We start from the raw sequence: 26,846 nt of genomic DNA, 5'->3' as shown, positions 1-26,846 counted from the left end.
ACTATCGGGCTTCTCGCAACGCGGCAGACGAATATTCGGGAATAAGTGACGTAAGATTGTCAGACCTCGCGGGGCAAAATATTTCTCCGAAGGTTTCATCTCTGATTTTCTCCACGTAATGTGAAAATCTTTTCCATGTTCTGTGTTCTACCGTGGCATAAACTGAAGTTTTTAGTGCCTAGCTCAAACATACAGTCGATAAACTTCGAGAAACTGTTCCGTGCTATTGAGTCGGTCGGAATCTGCGTCACTGGGATGCAAAAAGTATATTTATAACATGCCAAAAGAAATGTTCGAGGATCGAGACCTACTTTACGACACGATACAGTGCAACGTACACTGTACATTTGGCTCGCTTTGTAACATAAAATGGTAATTATAATATTTCACAATCTGACGAGAGAAGTTGGAGGAAGAAGAAGAATAATCATTATGTATGTTCCCTTATTACAGCTCCGATGCAACACTACATCACGTGAGCGAATAAACTTAACCGTTTGAAGTAGGCGGTTGTTAGAGAGCAATGAAAGCAAAAACCTGAAATTTCCTAGAAAAATCATTTTACTTTGATTGCGCTTTTCTTAGACAATCATAATACAAGATCACAGTTTCATCTTGCGTCACAATGGCATCTTTGTGTAAAAACCTGTAAACTCATTATTGACACAGAGAGAGAAAATATGAATAAAAATGTAATCACGAAGCGCTTATTCTTTGTTTATGGATTAAAAGAAGCTCATTTCGTCACTCAGTGGACACTAGCCGCATTGGTTTTTTTTCTCTAGGCATCAATGAAATCCTGGAATACAACAAATCCCAGTGATTAATCAGTTCCGCCACATTTTAGACGGTAGCAAAGATTACTGAATGCGCCAGATACTATTTTGCGTTACGTACACATTTTTTTGTATGCGATCGTTTCACATTGCCACATTGTCTACACTTTTTAAATAGAGTCAGTATCCGTTATTCTTATATCTGAAATAAGAACATAATTATCAGGTCCAAGGAGTACACTGAAGTGCACGTGTACTCCTATTAAAAACAAATAAATTCACATCTTAAGCGTACTATACGGTAATGCAAAATAAAAATGCTCTTGTAGGTTTTATATCCGTGTTTTCAGAATATCCTTCGTAGATGAAAACGAATTTTGTGATCATAGGAACAGCCTCATCTTCTTGATAAATAGGATAGGCGATCTCCAGGAATATTACACACACAAACGCCAAAGCAAGAAGCCCGATAGTCTTTCCGAACACGAGTCAGAGTTCCCTCTAACAAGGGTCTGCGACGCAATCAACAAACATTTCTTATTAGTTTTATAGCTAGCGTCAGTTCGCGACACTAGATCGGATTCGTACAGGACTTTTTACCCGAAAAAGTAGCTTCAACTTAATTGTTGGCGTGATTCATCATCTACTAAACTGGAAAACTTGGTAAGTGGATCACACAGGAAGTTCGGAAGTTCCCGTTGCAAACTTCTAGGGCTTGTAGAGGGGAGTGAGTTCATAAATTCTCAATATGAACCCATCTTCGGAAATGTACTGTTTTCGTTCTACGACTGTTTGGATTCAGATGTGTAACTCATCCAGTTCTGCTTGAGGAACTGAATTAGGCGTCACTCGTTGTAATTACTAGGTACCAGTTCGAAAGAAAACACCACGAAACATCCGTTTATCACTTAACCACATTTGTTTGTATTGACACTTAAACATTAAGTGTTTCATTATGCCAAAACTAAAAAGAGCCCACCATACTGTACGCACAGGACAGTACTGATGCATTACAACAGCGACTCGATGTGTCGGCCACCAACGTTGTTACACGCGTTGTACGTACCAAGAATGTTCTGGTACACACTCTCCATCCCATCTGGTGCCTCTTCAGTTTCTAGTACTGCGGCCAGAACCCACGCCGGCAGACCTTCCTCTATCTCTACAGGGGTCTCGCAGCAAGGTAGATGTTAAGTGACATCAGCTGACCATCTAACGTAGTGCACATCACCCTGTCTATCCTATGGTGTACCAGACAAGCACCTCTGAGACTTTTCTATTTACCTCAGCAGACGTGGACGCGTGACATATCTGAACGGAAACGGTACATTTCCGGATATGGGTTCCTATTCAAAATATTACGTACTCATTCTCCTCTACAAGTCATAGAAGTCTTAACGGAAATTTCCGCACACCATTTGTAATTGCTTTTGTCATTCCCCTTTAGTGAAGGTCTCGTCACTGTCAAAATAATGAACATCATGGTATAAGAAAAAAGCAGCTGAATAGTCTTCTGTTAAATGAAAGTACCACGCTATGCAAAATTTTAGCTACTATGGAAAAACAGTGTAAGTTTTTCGTTCGGATTTATAGTGCAGGACGTTACACGATTCTTGCAAAACAGTTAACAGCAGCCCATTTAGGTCACACAATATAATCTGCGTATATTAATGCGAGAAACTAAGCAACTGGCTTTGAATATTAAGTGAAACGCGGTAGAGGTCCTTAGCTGCGGTTACACCTACTGCATGGTGAGTTATCAGGATGAACTCTTACCTCTGTTGAGCGAATGAGACTTGCGGAAATGTTATCAGCCACCATACGCATGGACGAGTAGTCTCTCAAACGATGTTCGGAGCTCTATACTTCTGCATGCAGTGCCTCTTCATTTTCGTTTTCAGTTACGTGAGTGTTATCGCCGCTCACTTCACCAACGTTAAAAGAGCTAGATACATGTAACAAACTACTACAGACCCATCGACAGAGATCTCTGCACATTCATTCTGCAGTAGCCTCTTTGCTTCTTCAGCAAATATCCTAAAAGAAAAAGTTGAGTATTATTGCCTTGAGAACATATCTATAGTGATTAAGCTTAATATTTACTTTTTAATTGTGAATTAATTAATTGCTTTCGATTCTGGATTATATTTTAGAGATGCCGGGGATCGATTTTTTTTCTCTTTTTATACATTCAGTTTCTACGTCTCAAGTTGTTTTACTTTATTTTCGTGCAAGTTTTGTAGTGCTCTCTCTTACAGCTCCTAATTCACTTTATTTCGACATCGCCACTCTGATAATACGGTCGCACTATTCATTCTCTTGCCAGAAGGACAATATTTGCATATAATAATCTTTCTGTTCGTGTAGAGAAGGATGTACAGCAGACAGATTCAGCTGTCTTATTTGCAGCTTTAGTCATTACGAAGTGATAAAACTCTAATACTTTTGCTTTTCACCAAGTTTCCTGTATAACAGTTAGACGTGTGACTGACGTGTAGCGGTCGCTCAGACTGAACCGGCATTCTTCCTACCGAAGCTTTCCTTATCCTGCACACATAAAGCTCAAAAGTTAGTTTTCAACCAAGTAGTGTCTTCCATTTTTACGTCTTGTGCATTACCGTTACTATCCTTTCTTAAAACTGCTGTTAGCTTCTCGGACAAGCCACCTACGTGTTTTTGCAAGAACTGTTTTTCTCTGTTGCCTCAGAGCGTGGTTCCACTGAAAACGGAGGAGCTTGTGCAGCATCGTTGACGGAGCTGATTATTTTTTTTATTTCTATTAAATCTGAAAGTGAAATCTGTATTCTCGCTGCTGTAACTCTTTTCTGGCTTTGCACTAGGCAAAGATTTATTTTCAGCAAAATGTTAATAATAATCTTGAAAAATTTGCTGCACTATCTGTGATGTTAAAATACAAGTAAGTTTTCTTTTGCTTACAAGTTATGATCTGATGCTTGTCTAGGCTGTGTTTCGCGGCCAGCAGGGAAGGACACTTGTTCAGCATTTTGTCTTACGTGCACGTGACCAAGTTAACACCGGCTCCCAGCCTCATATTCCATGTAAGTACAAAAACTATTGCACATGTTTTTACTCCTAGCTGAAACCTCAGTGTTGCGAACTACAACGTCCGAAAGGTTGTTAAAAGAATCAGTAGTCAGACTTTCCACAAACGAGTGCACTTAAAAGAATCTACCCTCGAGTCCACGAAAAACTGTAGACGTTATGCCAGTCAAATTCTTCACCTGTTATGTTTGTATTTTAATTTTCGCGACATGCTATAGACTGCAGTTGTCGGTAGCACTAAAGCATTCTCTCGAGGAATTCTGGAAATATCAGATTTTTCTAGGGCAAAAAAGGAGAGGGGGAAAAACGTAGGACTGGAAAGTTAATGTCCGTGTAAATCATGTCATGTTACTGCGTAAACAGTCTAGAGAACTACGTACATGTCGTGTCATTCACAAGCAAAAACTGTACTGCAGTCAGTGCTATTCTCCTACATAGTTCCCATTTTCGGTATGTTTCTCGCAGTTCGTCCAACTTCTATTAATTTTTAAGTACAGCTATGGTGAGATGGTTTTCATGCGAAAATATTACCGACACCTCATTGCTAATAGGCAACCAGTGGAGAGGTGACATCCAGTATTTAAAATGGGTTCCGTTGTAGTTTGCCGTCTTACTCGAAAATTCACAAAGCCCTCTGGACAATACCTTCACATGCAGGTACTCTGTGGTAAGGCTCGATATTCCCGCGATAAATGTGACCTGTTCTTTGACAACCGTGTTTTAAGGAATATGGGCATTAATTTGTCTCTCAGCCAGCAGAGGAAGAAGCATGCTGACCGTTAGGAAGTATTGGAGAAAATTACTGGATGAAGAGCCATGGAAACCAAAATTAGTGAGAGTCCAAAGGAGTGCGATCATCGTCAGGTAAGTATTGCCTGGAACTGGGTACAACTTACTTCTGTTAAAATATAAGAGTTTTAATATATAGATCAGATATGTAATCCTGGAACTAAAGTATTCTTTTCTGTAGTACCATGAGAAGACGCAGTGGATGCAGTTGCGGGACCCTACCTGCTTTTTACCCTTTTTTTGCTTTAGCGTAAGACTATAACTTGCTTATAAGACCTGTAAAAGTGTTTATGTATTTTTTTTTATCAAATATGCGTTTTAGATTCAGCATTCGCTCGAGACGAGTAGTCCCTCACCTATTCAGGTCAGTCCAGTAACCGACAAGCTCATCGTAAGCTTGTGGCTACAATGACTGCGACAAGTGTTGTCTAACTTGGCTCACTTTAGGCAGCTCAGCTCCCAGTTTCATCCAGCCAACCGTCCAAATGTGTCTCCTTGATTTATGTGTTACTTCCGTTAATAAAATCCCACAAATTACAAGAACGGCAAACTACCTTTAGACCTGCTACTGTAGGAGTCTACGTTTTCTAAATGTTTCTCAGAAAATCAAACGAGACACTCGTGAACGTCAGGAACATGAGTTAAATACTTCCTAATAAAACAAAATTCCATGGAAATGAAATGGGTGTTAGAAGGATTCACAGCTTTCACGGTGGACACGAAATATATCATTTAACTCTCAAGAGAGTGACCATGGATGTTTGAAGAGAGGGTTTTATGGAGCTATTGATCTCCATTTACTGGTTACCCAGTGATTTGATGGTGTTGTGTTTGACGTGTAATGAGAAAGCAGACGTGATTAGCGAACAAGCTTTACTTACCTTGTAGCTTCCTCCAAGTGTACAAATACATCCAAGTCTAGCTAATATAAAAACAACAAGATCATCGTACGGCGAGGCTCTCTTAACTAACGCACGAGTGATAGTGAAGGGCCACGACTGGTGTGCATCTCCATGGCGACTCCGTTGTGACTGGGCCACGCCTCATTGCAAATGGGCTGTGTGGCTGCCGCCTACCATCATATATTCTGGAGGTGTGGCTCAGTGGGTGTGCTCCATTGGATTCGTCGGATCCCTTACAGCCGCTGTCGGCATCTGAGGGAAACTTGCATTGCCATTAGCAACTGCGGGAAGCCAGTGAGGTGGTATCGATCTATGACAGCACAAATACAAATGTTGTACGTGAGTCTAAACATGTGGTGCGCGTTAGAAATTCGTTTTGTGACCAACCGAAAGTGTTTAATAATGCAAGTCGAAGTATGCGATTGTGGAAATACAAACCAAATTACCAATATAATTCGCTGGAAGAAAACTGTGAATGCAAATGCTCCAGACGAAGATTTCATGACAACCCACCAGTAAACCAATGCATCATATGTTTTGACGAAATCATGAAAGCCGCCTGATGACAAATTGTATAAAATCGAAAATGGTAATCATATATTTTTAATAAAGTATCCTAAAGCCAATTTGTGGCTGGCTGCTGTACCCCATTAAAAATACGAAGGTTGGAACTTTAATAGTGGCAACTATTTATTTACAGCTCGTACAAAATACATACGTATTTCAAAGTAATGACCAGCATTGTGTATAACCCGATGCCAGCGATGTGAAAGTCGCAGGATACTCTTAGCAGTGCCAGTTGTGTTGACAGTTGAAGCGGCGCGGTCTATTGCCTGACTTATTTGTAGCAGTTCAGAAGCGAATGCCGTGAAGTGTTTCCTTCAGTTTAGAAAGGTAACTGAATTCACGAGGGCTTAAGTCAGGAGAGTGTAGTAGATGGTATAGCAATTAGCAGCCCCATCAGTCAAACAAATCAGTAACAGCTTGCACTGTACGTGCTTGAGCATTGTCCGGCAAAATGATGGCCAGGTCCTGCAGAAAGTGTCATCACTTCTGTCTCTAAGCTGGTCGTAGGTTGTTTTCCAAAAATGAACAGCATAGAGACAGATGTGATGGCACTTTCTGCAGGACCTGATCATCGTTTTGCAGGACAATGCTCAAGCACGTACAGTGCAAGCTGTTACTGATTTGTTTGATTGATGGGACTGCTAAGCGCTATACCACCTAGTGCACTCCCTTGACTTAAGCCCTCGTGAGTTAAACTCGATTCCTAAACTGAAGGAAACACTTCACGGCATTCGCTTCAGAATTGCTAAAAATTCGTCGGGCAATAGATTGCGCCGCTCGAACTGTCAACACAACTGGCACCGCTAAGAGTAGCCTACGACGTCCAAATCGCTGGCAACGGGTTATACACAATGCTGATGACTACTTTGAACGTCAGTGAAACTTTGAAACACGTATCTGTTTTGTAAGAGCTGTAAATAAAAAGTTGCCACTATTTAAATTCCAACCCTCGTAGTTTTGCATCTTTACACATCTGTGTAGGGTTAGTTACGAGGGAGACAGGGAATGAAAGAATAAGACTAATTACAATGAAAAACTTTACTGCAAAATGAAAACAACACAGTAAACAAACTAAAGGCACTATTTCCGAAAGGGCACACGCTTGCACATGTGTGAAATCAAAATCTGCTGCTGTGTAACATTCAGTAACATATTGCTCCTCCCCCGCCCCCCCCCCCCCACCCGCCCCCGTACACTGCAACGTGCCTGGGTCCTCCTTAGCATTCTGTTCACAATATGGTCGAGACGTTGCTGTGTAGACGGTGGGTCTTCTGAGGTCATCCGATCGCTACAAGCTTTAGCTGGTCCCAAGCTCAGTCAATGGGTTCTTGATAGACGATGCAGCAGACCATTGCAAATTTATGGGTACAAGTATACTCATTCAGAATCGTCTTGAAAGACAAACCCATCACCAAATTGTTGACAGTAGGATTGGACAATAAGGTGCAAGATTCTCGTCCGATATTGCACAGTTCCCAAATTTCCCTTGTTAGTGGTGAGAGGCATCCGACAGTCTTACTTGAAACCAGTCTAAAACATAACTGACCCGCCTACCTCACTGCTGAACCAGCGGGACTGAATGCCTGAGAAGTGCATTGTCACCTGTCCGCCTCCACACTCTTCTACAACGATCGTAAGGCTTTAGAGAAATTCTTCACTCGTCAGCGAAGACTACCGTGTGCCACTGATCTAAATTCCATTCCTTTTTCACTTCTTCATGCATCACAGTGCTAGGAGGAACGGTTGTAACTTCGTCCATAACGGAAGCTTAGAGGCTAAACTGATCGTGTGGAGATATCTGCGTATTGTCTGAATCAATATAGTCCTCCCACTTGCCTCCAAAATTTCAGCACAAAGTGCTTCTCAGGGTACGTGAGAGTGATGATACCAAATGGTTGCTGAAAGTGTAGCTGCTCTTCTAAACAGCATCCCATACGAGCAAATTAGTTCCGTGATTACCTCCCGTTATTCTTACTTTAGGTACTTGGGCTATGCAGAGCTCTGTTTAAAAAGAGTAACTCAATGTGGTCAGTGTCGAGTCATGCACATCTGCTTTCATGCCCCATAGCTAATTCACTGGAAATAATAACCTGTAGCTGTGATACTGCAGCCGAATAATCTATGGATTGCCTAGAATTGCGAGTTAATGAAATACAGATAAATACAAAATTAAGTTAAATGGATAATTTATTAAAAGAGTTCCACTGTAACGTCCGTAATTGATGTAAATGACAGAGAGTTATTTTGAATAATGTTTACTCAAAAGAAGACATCTCAAATACACGGGAAGTGGTCCTACGGTATTCAGTTAAAATACCAACAGAAAATACCCTTATCAAAAGCAATAAAGCTATGTTGAGAGCGTTGTGAGAATGGTAGCAGAATCCTCAAACTAAATAGTCATCAAAGACTCGCAAAAACTAAGAACATTTCATGATCACAGTACACGAAATATTCGCCAGCTGTAAAAAGTTCAGAGTTTAACATGATGATTCACATATTAACACGCACCATACAAAGAATAGTAACTCATCGTTCATCCTCAGATCCGTAATATAAACGGAAAAAGTTAGAGTCCTACATTGGAGCACTTTCAGACCTCTCGTAATATGAAGTCCCTTCACAAGTCACAGTATGATAGCAGCCGTTCACTGCCCAGAATCAGTCACCTATACAACCGAACCATGCATGTTACTGCAGGCAGATCTGCCTTCAAGAACTCAGCGTAAAGTGCTCCAATTGCTCCCTTAAGATCTTCACTCGAAATGTTTCAGTCTCCACTTGTCTTCTGCAGTGTCCCACTATTGTCTGCTTTTTCATTGGCTGAAGGTCACCCCATAGAAAACACATCGTTGTTAAGCTCTACAAACATGATTTGACTCATCTTGACCACTTCCCAGCATAAACTAATATATTGCAACAATATTTAAATAAAGAATTGTTATAAATATTCGGTCACACTCAGATCATTCACAATAACTATAAGTAAAGGTTTGTTCATAAATAAGCTAGTATTCTTGGCCAAGTGTACTCACATTAAAAGAAAAGAATTGTCATTAAAAGTTGTTTAAACAATTCTTTATGCCTTCCTGACAGAAGCGTCTTTTGGTTATCTTTTCAGTTGTGGCGCCCTTTAACATATGCCATTGACCACTTTTAAATTAGTACTGTTTCTTAATAGCACTTGCAATCAACGTTTAAATAAAGTTACTGGGAAAATAATAAACTTTTCATTAAATAACTACACAAATATGACAATAAGTGTCAGGTATTCACGTAGACGAAAAGCTGTCAGAGGTAAAACTATGGGCCATTCACTTCGATTTTAGCAGATAATGTCCCTATTTTCCAGCTTCATACCTCACTAAGTGACCCTGAACGAGTGTAATCACTACACTGACGCTTTTGTGTTACTAAACAAATGTATGTAACTGACATGTAAGAAAACACTAATTTATCTGTAATGTTCTAAGACTCTGTTGGTTCGAGAGCTATTGTTGAAGCCGGCGTACATTCGGTCTCCTCACGTATTTTCGTTGCAGATACCGCTCCACGCGTATTTCATGTCTTCTTATATGAGGTCCCTCCTCAAGCATAGCGACCGTGCTAGAACCAGAATCCTAACATAATTATGCTACATAATTCCCCACATTCCTACAAGAGGCTGTCGCTAAGAATTCCACGGTCTATTTCACTTACTCCCTCCATGATGTGGCAGACGGTTGACATTGGAAAAAAATATTGAAATTACGCAGGGCTACACTGTTTCTATTGTTACTGGTTAGCAGTGTCACAGAGTTTCTCAGAATTCCACGAATGAAAATTATCAAAAAATCCTGTCCCGATTATCAGCAATCGAACATTTATTTCAGGTCTCGGCGAGAGCACAGTGCCTTTTCTCAGTTGTGCGACGATGTGGAAATCAATCTGTAGCGTTCTTATCGACGCAGCCATCTTCAAACACACCTCATCTGATGTCTGACGCACGGTAAACTAACCTCACATCTGTAGTGGACCGAATTGTGCACTGAAACATTATAATAACTCAGCATGGTACAGGCGAAAACACAGTCGAACGGCATTATTGAAAACGTCACATAGGTGTGATACCAATAACGTGTATCTCACAGGTTACGTTATGTTTCATGAGATACTGTAGCATACTCTGTCAGTTCAAAAAGTTTCGAGACTGGATTAATAAGAAACACAGAAACGTTAAGAAGGTGTTTTTAATGCTTCAGGTGTTCTACACACTCTCCCCCCATTTGAATACTACGCACAGAACGTTCATACAACCATGTAAAACGTCAAAAACGCTCTTCTTTGCGACGTTGTTCAACTCGCAACTCACACTGGATTGAATGTCGATTGTCTTGCAGAGCATTGACCCTCCATGCAAATTTCTGCCATGATAGGTTCATATTGATATCACCAAATCTCGTCGCCACTGATGATTTGTTTCCAGAACGGAATTGTCGGCATTTCGCATTTCAATCAAGTTGAGACAGGGATCCACTACTTTCTGTTCGGAAGACAAAGTCTACAAGACAAACTTGTCACGCACTTTTCTCTTCTTCAATACATTCTGGTGAATGTCTTGAACATTTGATTTACAGATGTTGGTTGCCCCACTGCGATTTGTGACAAAACAACATTGGCACATTACGGTCGCTCGTCCACGACTTACACTACGTTTCCCGTGATTTCCCTAATTTGCTTAAGGCAAATGCTGGGATAATTCCTTTGAAAATGGCACGACTGATTTACTTCCCCAATCCTATCTTGGCTCCGTTTCCAATTGCCTCGTCGGCGACGGGACGTTAAACCCTAACCTACTTTACTTCATCAAAAAAAAAAAAATAAATAAATAAATAAATAAAACAACACGAAGGATTTTATTAGCTAACACATTCGTAGGAGAATCAAAATTATTTAGGATTCTGCGAATGACTCTGTCTGACATGTATTATTCCTTACTTCTAGACATCTTGTTATTGTGTCTAGCAAGTTATTGCAAATCGCGCAATAAAAATTTATGGGTCTTTCCGCTTATTTATTCGCGTTACATTTATTTATGCAGCGGTCTCCTGCCTGTCATTGAACCGTACGTCGATCCTCTATAGATGTTCCTTCATTTCACTGCAGGTTTCTGGCGCTGCGACAGTGTCATCTACCAACAGCCTAATGGAACTTGCGACGTTGCCCAACACGTCATTTTTGTATACAGGGTTTCGACAAAAGTCTGGAAAAACCGCGAGAAATGTATGCTTGAATATAAAAGTAGAGCCTAGCCACACCCGCAGGTTGCGCTGTTACCTTGTATTTGACCACGCACAGCACCTGTGCAATGGATCAATATGTTGCAACCGCCAGTTGTGCTCCGAACAGTGGTTCAAAATGGTTCGAATGGCTCTGAGCACTATGGGACTCAACTTCTGAGGTCATCAGTCCCCTAGAACGTAGAACTACTTAAACCTAACTAACCTTAGAACATCACACACATCCATGCCCGAAGCAGGATTCGAACCTGCGGCCGTAGCGGTCGCACGGTTCCAGATTGTAGCGACTAGAAGCGCTCGGCCACTCCGCCCGGCTCAGAACAGTGTTCTGTGCATTTGCGGGTATATTATGCCGAAAACACGTGCATTCGAACGTGAGCAATTTGTTAGTGTTCGTTTCATGGATACTTCCGAAACGAAGGTAGCCCAAGTGTTGGGTGTATCGAAGATTTGTATCACATACAGGGAAAGCGGAAAAGCAACATCCGTTAAGTCACAACGCGGACGAAAGTGTGTGTTGCGTGACGGTCATTGAAGAGAATTGTTAATAATAAAAAGAGGACGACAGCTGAAAAAGTCAATGCAGAACTGGACGTCGCAGTCACGAACCCTGTCAGTACCAAAACAACACGAAGGGGCCTTCACTAAGCAGGGAATCGTAGAGTGAGCTGGCATTACAAAGCCATTCACCCGTGATGCAAACGCCCGTAACGAGAAAACGTGGTGCCGAAGCCATAAAACCTGGACCGTGGAGCAATGGAAGAAGGTCATTTGGTCGCATGAGTCTTGTCTCTCACTGTTTACAACTTCTGACCGAGTTTAAGTCCCAAGACTGAAACTTGGCAGGGATTCGGTGATGGTCGGTAGCCACATCGTTGTATTCCATGGGCCCCATAGTTACTCTGAAGGGCTGCACTACTGCAACTATTACGTGATCATTTCGACTGATTATGTCCATCATATGGTACGATGTTCTTTCCCCAACTGAGATGCTCGGAGACGACAAGGCCGTTGTTCACAGAGTTCGCTTCGTCCGCGACTGGTTTTGTGAGCACCACGATGAATTGTCGCATCTCCCCTGACCACCACAGTCAAAATATCTCAATATTATTGAGGCTTTGTGGTATACTTTGAACAGAAAGGTGAGTCTTCACTATCCACCTTATCATCGTTCCCCCAACAGACAACTGTTTTGCAGGAAGTGTGTTATAAGGTTCCCTTGAAAACCATACAGGACCTGTATTTATCGATTCCCAAACGACTGGAAGCAGTTTTTAATGCCATTTCGTTTCCTACGCCGTATTATGCGTGGTAATGTGTTGTGTTTTTCGTGTTTGCAAATTTTTGTCCAGCCAGTGTACAATGGACAGCAAGATCCTAAACCCTCTCTTGGGGTACACAGGAAGCTGCTTTCACGTCAGAAGATTTCTCCCCGTTAAAAATGAAGAGTTGAGTTCTAATAAGTTCATAGTCTTAAATCCACAAAGATTGTCCAGTAGTGCATAAGCATGTTTTTTTTCATTAACGTACAATATAAGACCGCATGGAATTCCTTTCCGTAGTCAGAGAACAGGACATCAACCAGGGCGCTTCCTTCTGAGCCTCCTGGCTGAACAGAGCGAGCCGAGTTTCACAAGATCACTGCGGAATAGCCTGAGGTGTAGATTCGTTGCGCTCTAGACCCATCTGGTTACAAATCCATCCGTTCAGGTCATGTAAATATATCATTTTATCCAAGTTTCAGGCGCCTAGTGCCCTTTTTCAGAAGATTATAACTATCGCATTATTAGCGAGTGTCAGAAATAATCAGTTGTGTGCAACGTATTACTGGTGCCATGTGGATCATAGCGCCTGTACAAATCTACTATAAGGAACTACAGTAATATGCTTCATACATCTGTTTATTCACGTTCGCTGATAAGGTGATAATTATAGTCTTCTGAAGAAAGACGCTGTGTGCCTGAAACCGGTAACAGAATAAAATTTCTTTCGTGCAGCTAGTTGTTGATTGTTACAACAAATGTAAATATATGTTGATTATTTTCGCCAAGTCAGATAAGACTTTCCATCACAACACTGTTAAGTGTGAGGTGCCTTTAAATGCCACACAGTAGCTAGTACAGGATGACTTAGGTTCTCCAGCATTTTCCTCGGCTACTCATTCTCCCGATTGGAACACAAGTCGTGTTCGTCGTATGTGTGCTCCACCACGGTGTTGCGAAATTCCCTGCAGGCAGGCAGGTATGTAGTTAAGGGCGCTACTTAACTATTCCCATAGCGTCTACGTCATGGTCATGACCAAAAGACTCGAATGTGCGGATATCAGAATCTGAAACAGATATCCTTAGTCACGGAACTCACGCCAAAGAAATAAGCTGAAAGCAGTCCTTTGAATCATGTCTAGTACCTCCCGCATATTTTTTGAGACTAGGGGTTGAGATCTCACCTTGGGAGACATGAATTAATATCTGCGTTTCGCTATCATGTGCGTCTAACAAGCCAAATCGACCACCGGCTTCAACAATAATTTCGAACTATCTATTTTGTTCGATAGTCCAGTTTGTTGCTAAGGGTACGTAATGACTGTTGCTTGTTTTTCCTATGAAGTAGTCGTTTGTTGTTAACTTTAGGAATAAATTAATTTAGTGACATCGAAATTAGACAATTAATATTGTGGTATTTCAGATAGTGTTGAGCCTTTTAGTACAACCCTTGACTAACGCTTACTCATAAGAAACAGTTCAACTACTATTGGTAAGAGCAATCACAGCAAAAATTCAGCGTTTCAGACACATTGACCTGGGATTATATTGAAAATTTTAGGATAGGTGTAGCCCTCGGAGGAGTAGCTCATTTTCTGAAATTATCATGTTTTGCACTGTTACCTCTTTCGGCTTTTCAGATATCAGCGAGAGGAAAGTGACAACAATGCTGATTGTCTTGTTTCAGAAACCTTCGCAGTCTTCTGGGCTCCTGGACGCAGTCCTCGTCTGATACCGACCCACGTAATCTACTATCTTAAAAAATATTTTTTCTAACATAGTTTCTTTTTTGTTGCAGTCACTGATTGCCATCGCAATGGTCGCAGCGGGGAACATCGACTCGTTGATAGATTTCTTCAGCTTCACAGCTTGGATATTCTACGGTGGCTCAATGCTGGCTCTGCTAGTAATGCGGAGAACCAAACCAAATGCGCCACGGCCCTACAAGGTCTGTCTCCATTTTGTTTTACAAACGTTGTTTTAAAAATTCCGTCCGTTCCCTTTATTGCAAGAATAACCACTGCCTCATGTCGAGTGCTTCTTTTTTCCATTTTTCCTCGTTGATTCCTGTTGAGAATTATTGCACTGTTCTTTACACACGAGTAATCGAAAGAGCTGGCGCAATGATTAAAGCAAAGCAATCGCATTCTGCGAGAGCGGCGTTCGAGTGCTCGTCAGGTTATTCAGATTCAGGTTTTCTGTTGTTTCACTAAATAAATCATTGAGAATGTCGGGATGGTTTCTTAGAAAATGGCGCAGCAGACATTTTTTCCAGACCATTTCCAATGCGAACTTGTGTTCTGCCTCATCTTTATTCGTTCGTTAAACATATACGATCATTATTACTCTATGTAGACATACACTGATGGCAATGGGAAATGTTACAACACCTGCATAGAAGTCTACCAAAATGATAATCGTTTTTGTTTATTTTTTCATTTCTTGGGATATGTTGATTAAATATTTACCCTTACGCGAGCTTATCCACAGTGTTTTCATTGTACAAAAGAGCCATTCCTACAGGTGAATAATGGTGTGAAAACATAATGTACTGCGAGCAGGAGAAACTACACTACTGGTCATTAAAATTGCTACACCAAGAAGAAATGCAGATGATAAACGGGTATTCATTGGAAAAATATATTACACTAGAACTGACATGTGATTACATTTTCGCGCAATTTTGGTGCAGAGATCCTGAGAAATCAGTAACCAGAACAACCACCTCTTGCCCTAATAACGACCTTGATACGCCTGGGCATTGAGTCAAACAGAGGTCGGATGGCGTGTACAGGTACAGTTGCCCATACAGCTTCAACACGATACCACAGTTCATCAAGAGTAGTGACTGGCGTATTGTGACGAGCCAGTTGCTCGACCACCATTGACCAGACGTTTTCAGTTGGCGAGAGATCTGGAGACTGTGCTAGCCAGGGCAGAAGTCGAACATTTTCTGTATCCAGAAAGGCCCGTACAGGACGTGCAACATTCGGTCGTGCATTATCCTGCTGAAATGTAGGGTTTCGCAGGGATCGAATGAAAGGTAGAGCCACAGGTCGTAACACATCTGAAATGTAACGTCCACTGTTCAAAGTGCCGTCAATGCGAACAAGAGGTGACCGAGACGTGTAACCAATGGCACCCCATACCATCACGCCGGGTGATACGCCAGTATGGCGATGACGAATACACGCTCCCGATGTGCGTTCACCGCGATGTAGCCAAACACGGATGCGACCATCATGATGCTGTAAACAGAACCTGGAATCATCTGAAAAAATGACGTTTTGCCATTCATGCACCCAGGTTCGTCGTTGCGTGCACCATCGCAGGCGCTCTTGTCTGTGATGTAGCGTGAAGGGTAACCGCAGCCATGGTCTCCGAGTTGATAGTCCATGCTGCTACAAACGTCGTCGAACTGTTCGTGCAGACGTTTGTTGTCTTTCAAACGTCCCCATCTGTTGACTCAGGGATCGAGAGGTGGCTGCACGATCCGTTACAGCCACACGGATAAGATGTCTGTCATCTCGACTGCTAGTGACACGAGGCCGTCGGGATCCAGCACGGTGTTCCTTATTACCCTCCTGAACCCACCGATTCCATATTGAGCTAACAGTCATTGGATCTCGACCAACGCGAGCAGCAATGTCGCGGTACGATAAACGGCAATCGCGATAGGCTACAATCCGACGTTTATCAAATTCGGAAACGTGATGGTACGCATTTCTTCTCCTTACACGATGCATCACAACAACGTTTCACCAGGCAACGTCGGTCAACTGCTGTTTGTGTATGAGAAATCGGTTGGAAACTTTCCTCATGTCAGCACGTTGTAGGTGTCGCCACCGGCGCCAACCTTGTGTGAATGCTCTGAAAAGCTAATCAAATGCATATCACAGCATCTTCTTCCTGTCGGTTAAATTTCGCGTCTGTAGCACGTCATCTTCGTGATGTAGCAATTTTAATGGCCAGTAGTGTATGTCGCAGCAAGCCTAGACAACAGTTCAATAGCTGTGACTTCTGGAGGAGGTCGAGTGGAGGCTACAGCATATGTAGAATAGGCTTTAATACCGAATACTTATCTTTAGCAGAAATCCATGTCCATATGAGGGGCGATATACATTTACAATCACAGAACACAATAGTAATTGTTCTTGCACTGAATAATACTGTAGTGCAGCCTCGCAACAGTTTTTGTTTTGTACTGAATGACAGCTATGAACTTCGGTATACAGTTCTGACTACTGATACTAGCTCTTTCCTGGATATGAACTACGATGAGGCTGCTATCAGAGGGGATATTGAGGAGTGCGGCTGAGCGGCACTCCGCCCTGGCGTAAGTAGACTTCTAGCAGAGGCGCCGTACCGAATATCTTTAAGACGCGTCTTCGTTGACGTCTCTCGTTCGTGACTGCGTCTAGCAGCGATTGTCCTTAAGCCGTCAGCACACGGACCGTACGTCAGAGCGTGGAATAGCACGTTCGGGAGTCTTTCCGAAAGTGCAGAGCAATATCTGGCATGTCAGATATTCTGAGCGTGCGTTTGAGCGTTGACCAATGAGATGGCACAACGCCACCTACGTCACACGCACGCCGTGTCCCTTCAGTACAGAGTTGTGAGGCGCCACATTGGCATTCATTTCAAGCCTACATGTATATATGCCGTTTCTGAGCACCAGCAAATTGAGAATCACTGGACAACCCGTTGTTAGTTGTGTGATTCGTTCCAATAAAATAATGAGAAACATCATATTCGTGGCAAAAGAATTATTGTAAATTGCGTATTACGAGAGTAGGCTATTTGAAGGCAGCGACATGCTGAATATCCACCCAAAACTTATTGTTCTTGGTACAATTTGTTATAATTAAATTTCAATTAGTAACATAATTATCTACGATTAACGTTTTTAGCAAGGGGTATGATAATATGTTTAAGTACATGGAGTGTGATGTTTGGTTTAGTCTGACGGCACGATAGCTCAGCGTTTGAAGGCACGGTAACTCAGCGTGTTCGGTCAGGGGGTTGGCTGCCCTCTGTAATAAAAAAAACTGAGTTAATGGATCAACGACGAACTGAAAATGGGTGTCTTGCGACGTCCACCCCGATCAGATACAACGAACAATATGAGATTGATAAAAAAGAAAAAAAAAGAAAGTGTGTTCGGTCAGAGAGCTGATTGGCCTCTGTAATAAAACACTGAGTTGACTAACTTTAACCGATGTCATGTGACGTCCGCAACGGCCAAACCCAACAATCAACAACGAATAAAATGAAGGAAGAAAAAAAAGTGCAATGAGGGGCGTATTTGTTCGGCAATCAGTTTTTGTTGGGGCGATGGTTCGTGTCTTAACACTTCCAAATTCTTTTTCCTAACATTCGCGTTTTTATTGGGTTCTAATACTTTATTATTAGTTTAATATAATTATATGTTGTAATATTTGATGTTATGTAAATATAAGACGACCTTTTTTTGAGGGGTGACTTTCTTCGATTCACTTAATCTACAGGACAGCTTGCGCTACTTGTATAAAGATATTTTCCTCATTTTTCTTTTACGCTTCGTAATTCACATGTTGCAAAGATTCTGCTACTGGGTAGGAACAGTGATCACGTAATACTGACCTTGGGGTTTTACTAATATGTGGAAATCATGAAATAATGTTTATCTTATGCGAAGAAGTATTCCAAATTTGTACCGCACTGTTTGTAATGGAACTTTTATAAGCCTGTGTCCTTATTGATTGGACATGGTACTTTCCTTTTCGTGGACGATGGAGTAAATATGCGTTTTAATAGAGCTAACGTGGGTAAACGTTGAGTAAACTGTGTGATTTAGGAACTAGAAACATCCCTCAACAGCCGCTGGTGTGCGTTGCGCGTAAACCACGTTGGGGCCCACGAGGCGTATGCACAAGTCGCATCGTTCCTGAGCGTTCAGCAGCACGTTGAACTTGGCACGCTCAACGTTAACGTTCGACAGCACGGTCTGTGTGCCGACGGCTTTAGCTTGTGGCTCCGTCGTGAGCTACCAGTTTTAACATGGGACCTCACTCTCGGACGACACAAAATTTGGAGTGATAAATCACGCTATAGCATGTGACAATCTTGCGGAAGGGTTTGAGTTTGGCAAAAGCCTGGAAAACGTTACCTCCCTTCATGTTTAGTGGAAATAGTGGAGTACGGAGGAGGTGGTCTTGCGATATGAGGCTGTTTTCCGTGGTTAGGGTGTCGCCCTCTTATTGCACTTGAGAACACTAAATGCAGGAAGATACGAATACGTTTTACAGCATTGTTTACTACGTACGGTAGAGGAACAGTTCTGAGACGATGACTGTATCAGCATGGCAATGCACGCTGTCGTAAACTAGCACCTGTGAGTCGCTGGTTTGTGAACAACAACATTCCTCAAGTGGAGTGGGCTGCCCGAAGTCCTGACCTGAGCCCAGTAAAATAGCTTTGGTATGAGTGAAAACGTCGACTTCGCTCCAGACCCCAGCCACTGACACCAGCACTTTCTCTGATTCCGCCTCTCGAGGAAGAGTTGACTGACATTCTTCCACGGACATTCTGACAACTCACTCAGAGTGTCCCCAACAGAGCTGAAGCAGTCGTAAAGGCGAAGGATGGACACAGTCCATATCAGTGCCCGCTAATAGCTGAGCAGATACTTTTCATCACGTAGTATATCAATCCAGAGTCCACCCCCGGTAGCTGAGTGGTGCGGCACGGTAGCTCAGCGTGTTCAGTCAGAGGGCCGATTGTCCTCTGTAATAAAAAACTGAGTGAAGGAATCAACGATCAACTTGAACTGATGTCATGTGACTTCCGCCCAGACCAGACGAAACGAATTTAAAAAGAAAAAAAAGTAGTCAGCGTGACAGAATGTCCATCCTAAGGGCCCAGGTTCGATTCTTGGCTGGGTCCTAATCATCATCATTTCATCCCCATCGACGCGCAAGTCGCTGAAGTGGCGTCAAATCGAAAACCTTGCACCCGGGAACGGTCTACCCGATGGGAGGCTCTGGTCACACGACATTTACATTTTTATCAATCCAGAGCTGCGGGTGGTGTATGTAGATGAGTCATCAGTAGACAGTGTCAAATTGGCACAGCATTACACAGCTGCGGGTGGTGTATGTAGATGAGTCATCAGTAGACAGAGTCAAATTGGCACAGCATTACACGTTTCAGTCAAATTAAGTAGCCTACAGATATTTTTATTTTACACTGAATAAAATCGAGTACCACATCTGAACAGCGGTTATTATGACAGACCACAGAATTTTGAGAGATATCGCGTTTTTCGTATTATTACAAATAAGTTGGTGAAAAACTAAAAAATTACGTTCTCTAATTTTTACAATTCTTATCATTTCGTGCGAGTAACAAATTAAATTTTTATAATATCACCGTTTTTTCATTAAATAATCATGCGCCATAACATTCTCGGGACGTCCTTGTAAATTTTTAAAAGGTGGGCCAACAACCAAAGAAACTCAGACTTGGTGTCTGATTGTTTCCTTTCCTTCTGACTGAATAGCTTACATTCGTAATTGCTCCGAACCGCCGAAAGCGGCCACATAAATGCTTCAGAAATTAATTGAGAGTGATTAATTAATGTGGAAAATTTGTAGGACGGAAAGAATGGTGCGGAGATAAGGAAAGGGGATGGAACACCTGTCGACTGCGACCCACAGTCACCACTCTCGCAAACAGAGAAATAAAAGCCGAGCCCTGCGCCATTTGTCATATTCATCTGAAACTTGATGCTGCTGCCAGAAATTCATCTCGCCGTGTAAAACATCTGAAAACGGAAAAAAAAAGTCTCCGGCTTTTGTATGGTACGTTCCTTTTGCGAGACCTGGTCTTCGAATTTCGTGTCCGTTGGGCGCGAAAGTCATTACAGACGGTACGTTTTTGTCTGCTATAGTGGCCGTCCATTTCGATGGGCTATTATAGTGGGTTACGTCATTCGAGCTCTGAGTGATAAAACTGCATCAGTGTAGCAGCACTAAAGCTAGACGGAAGTACAGTGCAGAGGTTTCAGGTTGCGAAGCACGTTGGTGAGCCAGAAATCGGATAAAAGCAACAAATTGTCGTCGACTCGTCTCGAATATGGACCAATCCGAGAGCGATTATCAAACACTACTTATTATTCGTATGAATCTGCCTGTTGCGTTACGGCATGTTACTTTACCTGGGAACACTACGACAAACCGTGCCAGGTTAAAACACTTGCGCAACAGAAGGACTATAAATCGCAGTTCTATGGTACGGCAAATAATGGTACCTCTTCGGAAAAGGATATTGTAGGAAGGAATGATGATAAAGGTTGAACGTCCTGTCGGCAACTAATTCGTGGAGGACAGTAACTGCTTCGTGCTCAAGGATGTGGCAGGCAAACCACCGTGATCTTACAAAGATATCAACAGGACACAATGGCGGTGCAAGCTTTAGGGAAGCCACAGAAATCCTACATATGGCCAGATAGGATATGAAGCCCGTGTCACCCGAATTTGCGTTCAGTTTTCTAACCACTCAATTAAATCGTCGCAAAGGATGAGATAGACACATTAAACATTCCAGTAGCAACTGAGAGCGCAGGGCTCAAACATCTAGTACTACGTAGTACGTCATGCTATCTCTCTGCAGAGAGGGTGTTAGTGGTAAGTTTTGTTCATGGGATTGCCGTGAAGACGACGACTTGCATCAGTTTTCCTAAAACTGGCCATGGGTCCAGACACGGATCAAGGGTTCGGTTCTCGTTCGCTGATGCCGCTGTGCTATATGAGTAAGTGCCGTCGCTGAGTGACTATAGGATGACTTGGACAAAATTTCTATTTTGTATGGTGAATGGCAACTTGTTACAAACATGGAAAAATGTAAGCTAATGCACGTGAGTAGAAAAACAAAAATGGTTCAATTGGCTTTAAGCACTATGGGACTTAACATCTGGGGTCATCAGTCCCCTAGACTTAGAACTACTTAAACCTAACTAACCTAAGGACATCACACACATCCATGCCCGAGGCTGGATTCGAACCTGCGACCGTACCAGCAGCGCGGTTCCGGACTGAAGAGCCTAGTAGAAAAACAACCACGTAATGTTTGAAACGAGTATTCATGATGTCCTATTTAACACAGTCACGTCGATTAAATATCTAGGTGTAACATTGCAAAGTGACATGAAATGCAAGATAACATAAGGTCGATTGTAGGGCAAGCGACTGGTCGACTTGGTGTTATTAGGAGAATTCCAGGTAAGTACAGCTAATCTGTAAAAGAGAACGCATGCAGAACACTTATGCGACTCATTCTCGAGTACCGCTTAGTGTCTCGGATCCCCACGAGGTCGAATTAAAGGAACACATCGAAGCAATTCAGGCGCGTGCTGCCAGATTTCTTATATGCAGGTTCAATCACATGTGAGTATTACGGAAATGTTCCGTGACAAATAGAATCTCTTGTGAGAAGAAGACGTCCACTTCGTGAAACCTTATTGACATACACTCCTGGAAGTGGAAAAAAGAACACATTGACACCGGTGTGTCAGACCCACCATACTTGCTCCGGACACTGCGAGAGGACTGTACAAGCAATGAACACACGCACGGCACAGCGGACACACCAGGAACCGCGGTGTTGGCCGTCGAATGGCGATAGCTGCGCAGCATTTGTGCACCGCCGCCGTCAGTGTCAGCCAGTTTACCGTGGCATACGGAGCTCCATCGCAGTCTATAACACTGGTAGCATGCCGCGACAGCGTGGACGTGAACCGTATGTGCAGTTGACGGACTTTGAGCGAGGGCGTATAGTGGGCATGCGGGAGGCCGGGTGGACGTACCGCCGAATTGCTCAACAGTACATCGATGTTGTCGCCAGTGGTCGGCGGAAGGTGCACGTGCCCGTCGACCTGGGACCGGACCGCAGCGACGCACGGATGCACGCCAAGACCGTAGGATCCTACGCAGTGCCGTAGGGGACAGCACCGCCACTTCCCAGCAAATTAGGGACACTGTTGCTCCTGGGGTATCGGCGAGGACCATTCGCAACCGTCTCCATGAAGCTGGGCTACGGTCCCGCACACCGTTAGGCCGTCTTCCACTCACGCCCCAACATCATGCAGCCCGCCTCCAGTGCTGTCGCGACAGGCGTGAATGGAGGGACGAATGGAGACGTGTCGTCTTCAGCGATGAGAGTCGCTTCTGCCTTGGTGCCAATGATGGTCGTATGCGTGTTTGGCGCCGTGCAGGTGAGCGCCACAATCAGGACTGCATACGACCGAGGCACACAGGGCCAACACCCGGCATCATGGTGTGGGGAGCGATCTCCTACACTGGCCGTACACCTCTGGTGATCGTCGAGGGGACACTGAATAGTGCACGGTACATCCAAACCGTCATCGAACCCATCGTTCTACCATTCCGAGACCGGCAAGGGAACTTGCAATTCCAACAGGACAATGCACGTCCGCATGTATCCCGTGCCACCTAACGTGCTCTAGAAGGTGTAAGTCAACTACCCTGGCCAGCAAGATCTCTGGATCTGTCCCCCATTGAGCATGTTTGGGACTGGATGAAGCGTCGTCTCACGCAGTCTGTACGTCCAGCACGAACGCTGGTCCAACTGAGGCACCAGGTGGAATTGGCATGGCAAGCCGTTCCACAGGACTACATCCAGCATCTCTACGATCGTCTCCATGGGAGAATAGCAGCCTGCATTGCTGCGAAAGGTGGATATACACTGTACTAGTGCCGACATTGTGCATGCTCTGTTGCCTGTGTCTATGTGCCTGTGGTTCTGTCAGTGTGATCATGTGATGTATCTGACCCCAGGAATGTGTCAATAAAGTTTCCCCTTCTTGGGACAATGAATTCACGGTGTTCTTATTTCAATTTCCAGGAGTGTAGTTCAGATAACCGGCGTTTGCAAAAGACTGTAGAATGATTCTGCTGCCACCGAGATACTTTTGACGTGAATCTCGTGAAGACTACAATATAAGAGAAATCAGGGCTCGTACCCAAGCATATAGGCAAATGTTCTTCCGTCTCTCCATTTGCGATTAGAACAGGAAAGGAAAGGTGTTGTGTACATAGTTCCACGTAGTCAGTGCGTGCACAACTTTCCCACTAGAGCGCCCCCCGCTAAGCACAACAACGCAGGTGCAGTGTCCATCCGTCTCTGCACTACGAGATGGCGCTGCCTTAGAGACAGACCAAATTCTGCTTCCGATGATCCGCGTAGTAATATGTCACGCAGCCAATGAGATTGGTGCTAACATAGAACCTTTTCTCCTCGCGGATCACTCTCGCGCCGTGATACCTGAATGCTCGAGGTATTATAACAAGTGTACAGACCTCAGATTAGTCAGTCTGAATTGGTCTGTAGTCAAGTTTCAGTCTGCGCCTAATAAGATTACCATATTCCTGTTCATAGCCATGAAGATAAATGAATAGACCCTTTGTGAAGTATCAGAGATATGTGAAATTAAGATTAACGTACCAAGACCAAAGGAACTTCAGATTGTCAATTGTAAACAGCATCCAGTATCAAGTTAAGTAACACCTATGCTTTTTATTATTCTAATAAATGTGTGTGAAAATTAATCAAGTTCTGTTTAATGTTGGTCACCGTCAATCTGCTACTCTAAGCATGCAAGTGGCATTTCTATCATCTGACCTAACGGCAGAAGATAAACACGTCACGATAAGACCACGAGACATATTGCTGACATTCACATAGAGCGACAAGTCAAATAAAAGTGGTTCATATGGCTCTGAGCACTATGGGACTCAACTGCTGTGTTCATTAGTCCCCTAGAACTTAGAACTACTTAAACCTAAGTAACCTAAGGACATCACACACATCCATGCCCGAGGCAGGATTCGAACCTGCGACCGTAGCAGTCGCACGGTTACGGACTGCGCGCCTAGAACCGCGAGACCCCTGCGGCCGGCACAAGTCAAATAATCTGATGGTGTGTGTACCGAAGGTCTTACAGTACGCACACCACAAAAGGAAAGGAGTAGCAGAGATTCAATGTACCCTCCGCCATGAGCCGTATGATGTTTTGCGAAGTCTGTATATAGATGTAAATGTAGCGCCCTATAGCTTGCAGGCGTCACAGTTCCCTAGGAAACACTTGCTGGGTCTTATATGCTCCTAGCATGAGGCTGCATAGGCCAAGAACGCAGGTGACATCATATCGGTCCCATCCCACATTTACTAGTGGGGACAAGCCCATTGTCTCAATGAGTTGCAGCACTCATTAGTACACTCACTTTACAGGAATTACTTATCGACAGACTGGAGCAGGATTTGGCGGAATGTTCATCAAAATCTCCTGTCATGAGATCAAAGATTCACTTAGTTGGATTTAATCTACGGGAAAGTTCCAACTACAGAGAAGTTACATCAGTCTGACACCAGACACAACCTGTGGGAAGTATCACTTACAGAATGCCCTCACACACAGATTCATTTGTTCTGACCAGAATGCAATTTGGACATAAACGAGGAAGAAACTGGCTTTACTTAACCAGAACGTGCAACATCACCAAAGATTTGAGTGTTATTTGCCAGTTGAACTGGAACTTGTTCCCAGGAATCACACACCAGTCGTATATTCGGTATGTGGCTTATTTTACCCACTACTCGATAATCATTGTCTCCAGAAATATCAGACTTCCAGTCTTATTTACAACAACAACATTGGAGCTTGCGATAAAGGTGAGGAACAACATACGTTAAGCGGTTCAGGAAGTTTGTAATTATTTCTCTTGTTCTGCATTCACGACGAATGCAAACTGAAATTCAACGAGAACCGAAGACGCTCTTGGAGTGTTGATGGTCTTTGCTGAACCAGAAAGAATACCCTAATCCCAAAGTAGGGACTTTTGTTTCTTTATCCATTTGAAGCATGAAGAACTTTTATTTCAAGAGTTAAGATTAATAAAAGAGGGTAAAATATAAAAATAAAAACAGTGAAGTCTGTAGCGTGAGCAGGTAGCCATAGAAGGTATTTTTGGAGAAAGACGGGGTGGGCTATAAGGGGAGACGGAAGACCCAATTCTTAAACAAAAAAAGGGGGAAAAGAGGCACACTATTGATTTGAAGGTCTCTGGTTCGATCCCTGGTCAGCTCTAGTGTTTTATGGCCCTTGTTTCACCTCTGGCATTATTGTTGATGTGAAAAACGCCGATTTGCGCTGTGATTCGGAGTCCACGTCAAACTGTACGTCTCCCTATAACTTCTAGGAGGAAGGTAGCGGCATACTAGCCCAACAGTAAAGCACTGTGCTGCTCAGAACAACCTTCGTGTTAATGACAGCTTGTAGTGTGGCCCAGGTAGTGACGGGACAACCGACTGGTTTTATCAATTGATCAGTCTACAGTTTTTTACGTTCAGCCAATTTTTTTAGTCGAGCGAAACAACCGAATGAAACAAGTTTCTGTAGCCACGTCAGCTATGTGAATGTTTCTCACTCTTTCTCCGGGCTTGAGTGGCTTCACTTAATGCGAAACAAGCGACTGGAACAAGTCTTCGACGGTTACGTTAGTTAAATGAATGTTTTCACTCACTCTCCAGGTGGGAGTGTTTGCATTTACATACTTGACAAATAACATATCTTATTACAGTGAGACGTAAATAAAAAGTATATTTCTATAAATGAAGAATTTATTTACTCAAATTCGAATTCTTTGTATTTACGGCACTATATTTCAGTTTTTGGTTAGTTTTAGAAGTTTAATAACTGTTGTTTAATTGTGGATTCATGTTTAGATAAACGGCCAGTTACTTCCGTAATTTTAATTTACTGAAGCTCTGTCTTCCGCTTACCAATGGTTTGCACCCATCATCGATGATTCTCTTTCGGTTAATGCTGAGATAACGCGAAAAGAAAGCAAACGGGATACTATTTTTTAATTGTCCGGTGAGTTAATCACTCGCTATTTAAGCATATGCTGCCACTTTTCGAAAGTGTTTTTTCGCGAAAATGTTTTGACCTCATTTGCTAATATTTCTTGAATTGTTCAAATGGTTCAAATGGCTCTGAGCACTATGGGACTCAACTGCTGTGGTCATTAGTCCCCTAGAACTTAGAACTACTTAAACCTAACTAACCTAAGGACATGACACACATCCATGCCCGAGGCAGGATTCGAACCTGCGACCGTAGCAGTCGCACGGTTCCGGGCTGCGCGCCTA

At 43.0% G+C, this 26,846-nt stretch overlaps 1 protein-coding gene across 4 annotated transcripts in view; it reads left to right on the top strand.

The window, feature by feature from the left end:
- The window catches only part of LOC126298679 (b(0,+)-type amino acid transporter 1), a 634,347-nt gene that overhangs the window by 571,919 nt on the left and 35,582 nt on the right, over positions 1-26,846 (top strand). For all 4 annotated transcript variants that reach the window (XM_049990114.1, XM_049990113.1, XM_049990115.1 and 1 more), the window contains exons 9-10: positions 3,739-3,835; positions 14,437-14,586. In XM_049990114.1, coding sequence (XP_049846071.1) covers positions 3,739-3,835; positions 14,437-14,586 — 247 coding nt within the window. The remainder of the gene's footprint in view (positions 1-3,738; positions 3,836-14,436; positions 14,587-26,846) is intronic.

The sequence above is a fragment of the Schistocerca gregaria genome, chromosome X, assembly GCF_023897955.1.
Source record: "Schistocerca gregaria isolate iqSchGreg1 chromosome X, iqSchGreg1.2, whole genome shotgun sequence".
NCBI lineage: Eukaryota > Metazoa > Arthropoda > Insecta > Orthoptera > Acrididae > Schistocerca > Schistocerca gregaria.
The sequence above is the reverse complement of the archived record's forward strand: the minus strand, read 5'-3'. Positions and strand labels throughout refer to the sequence as shown.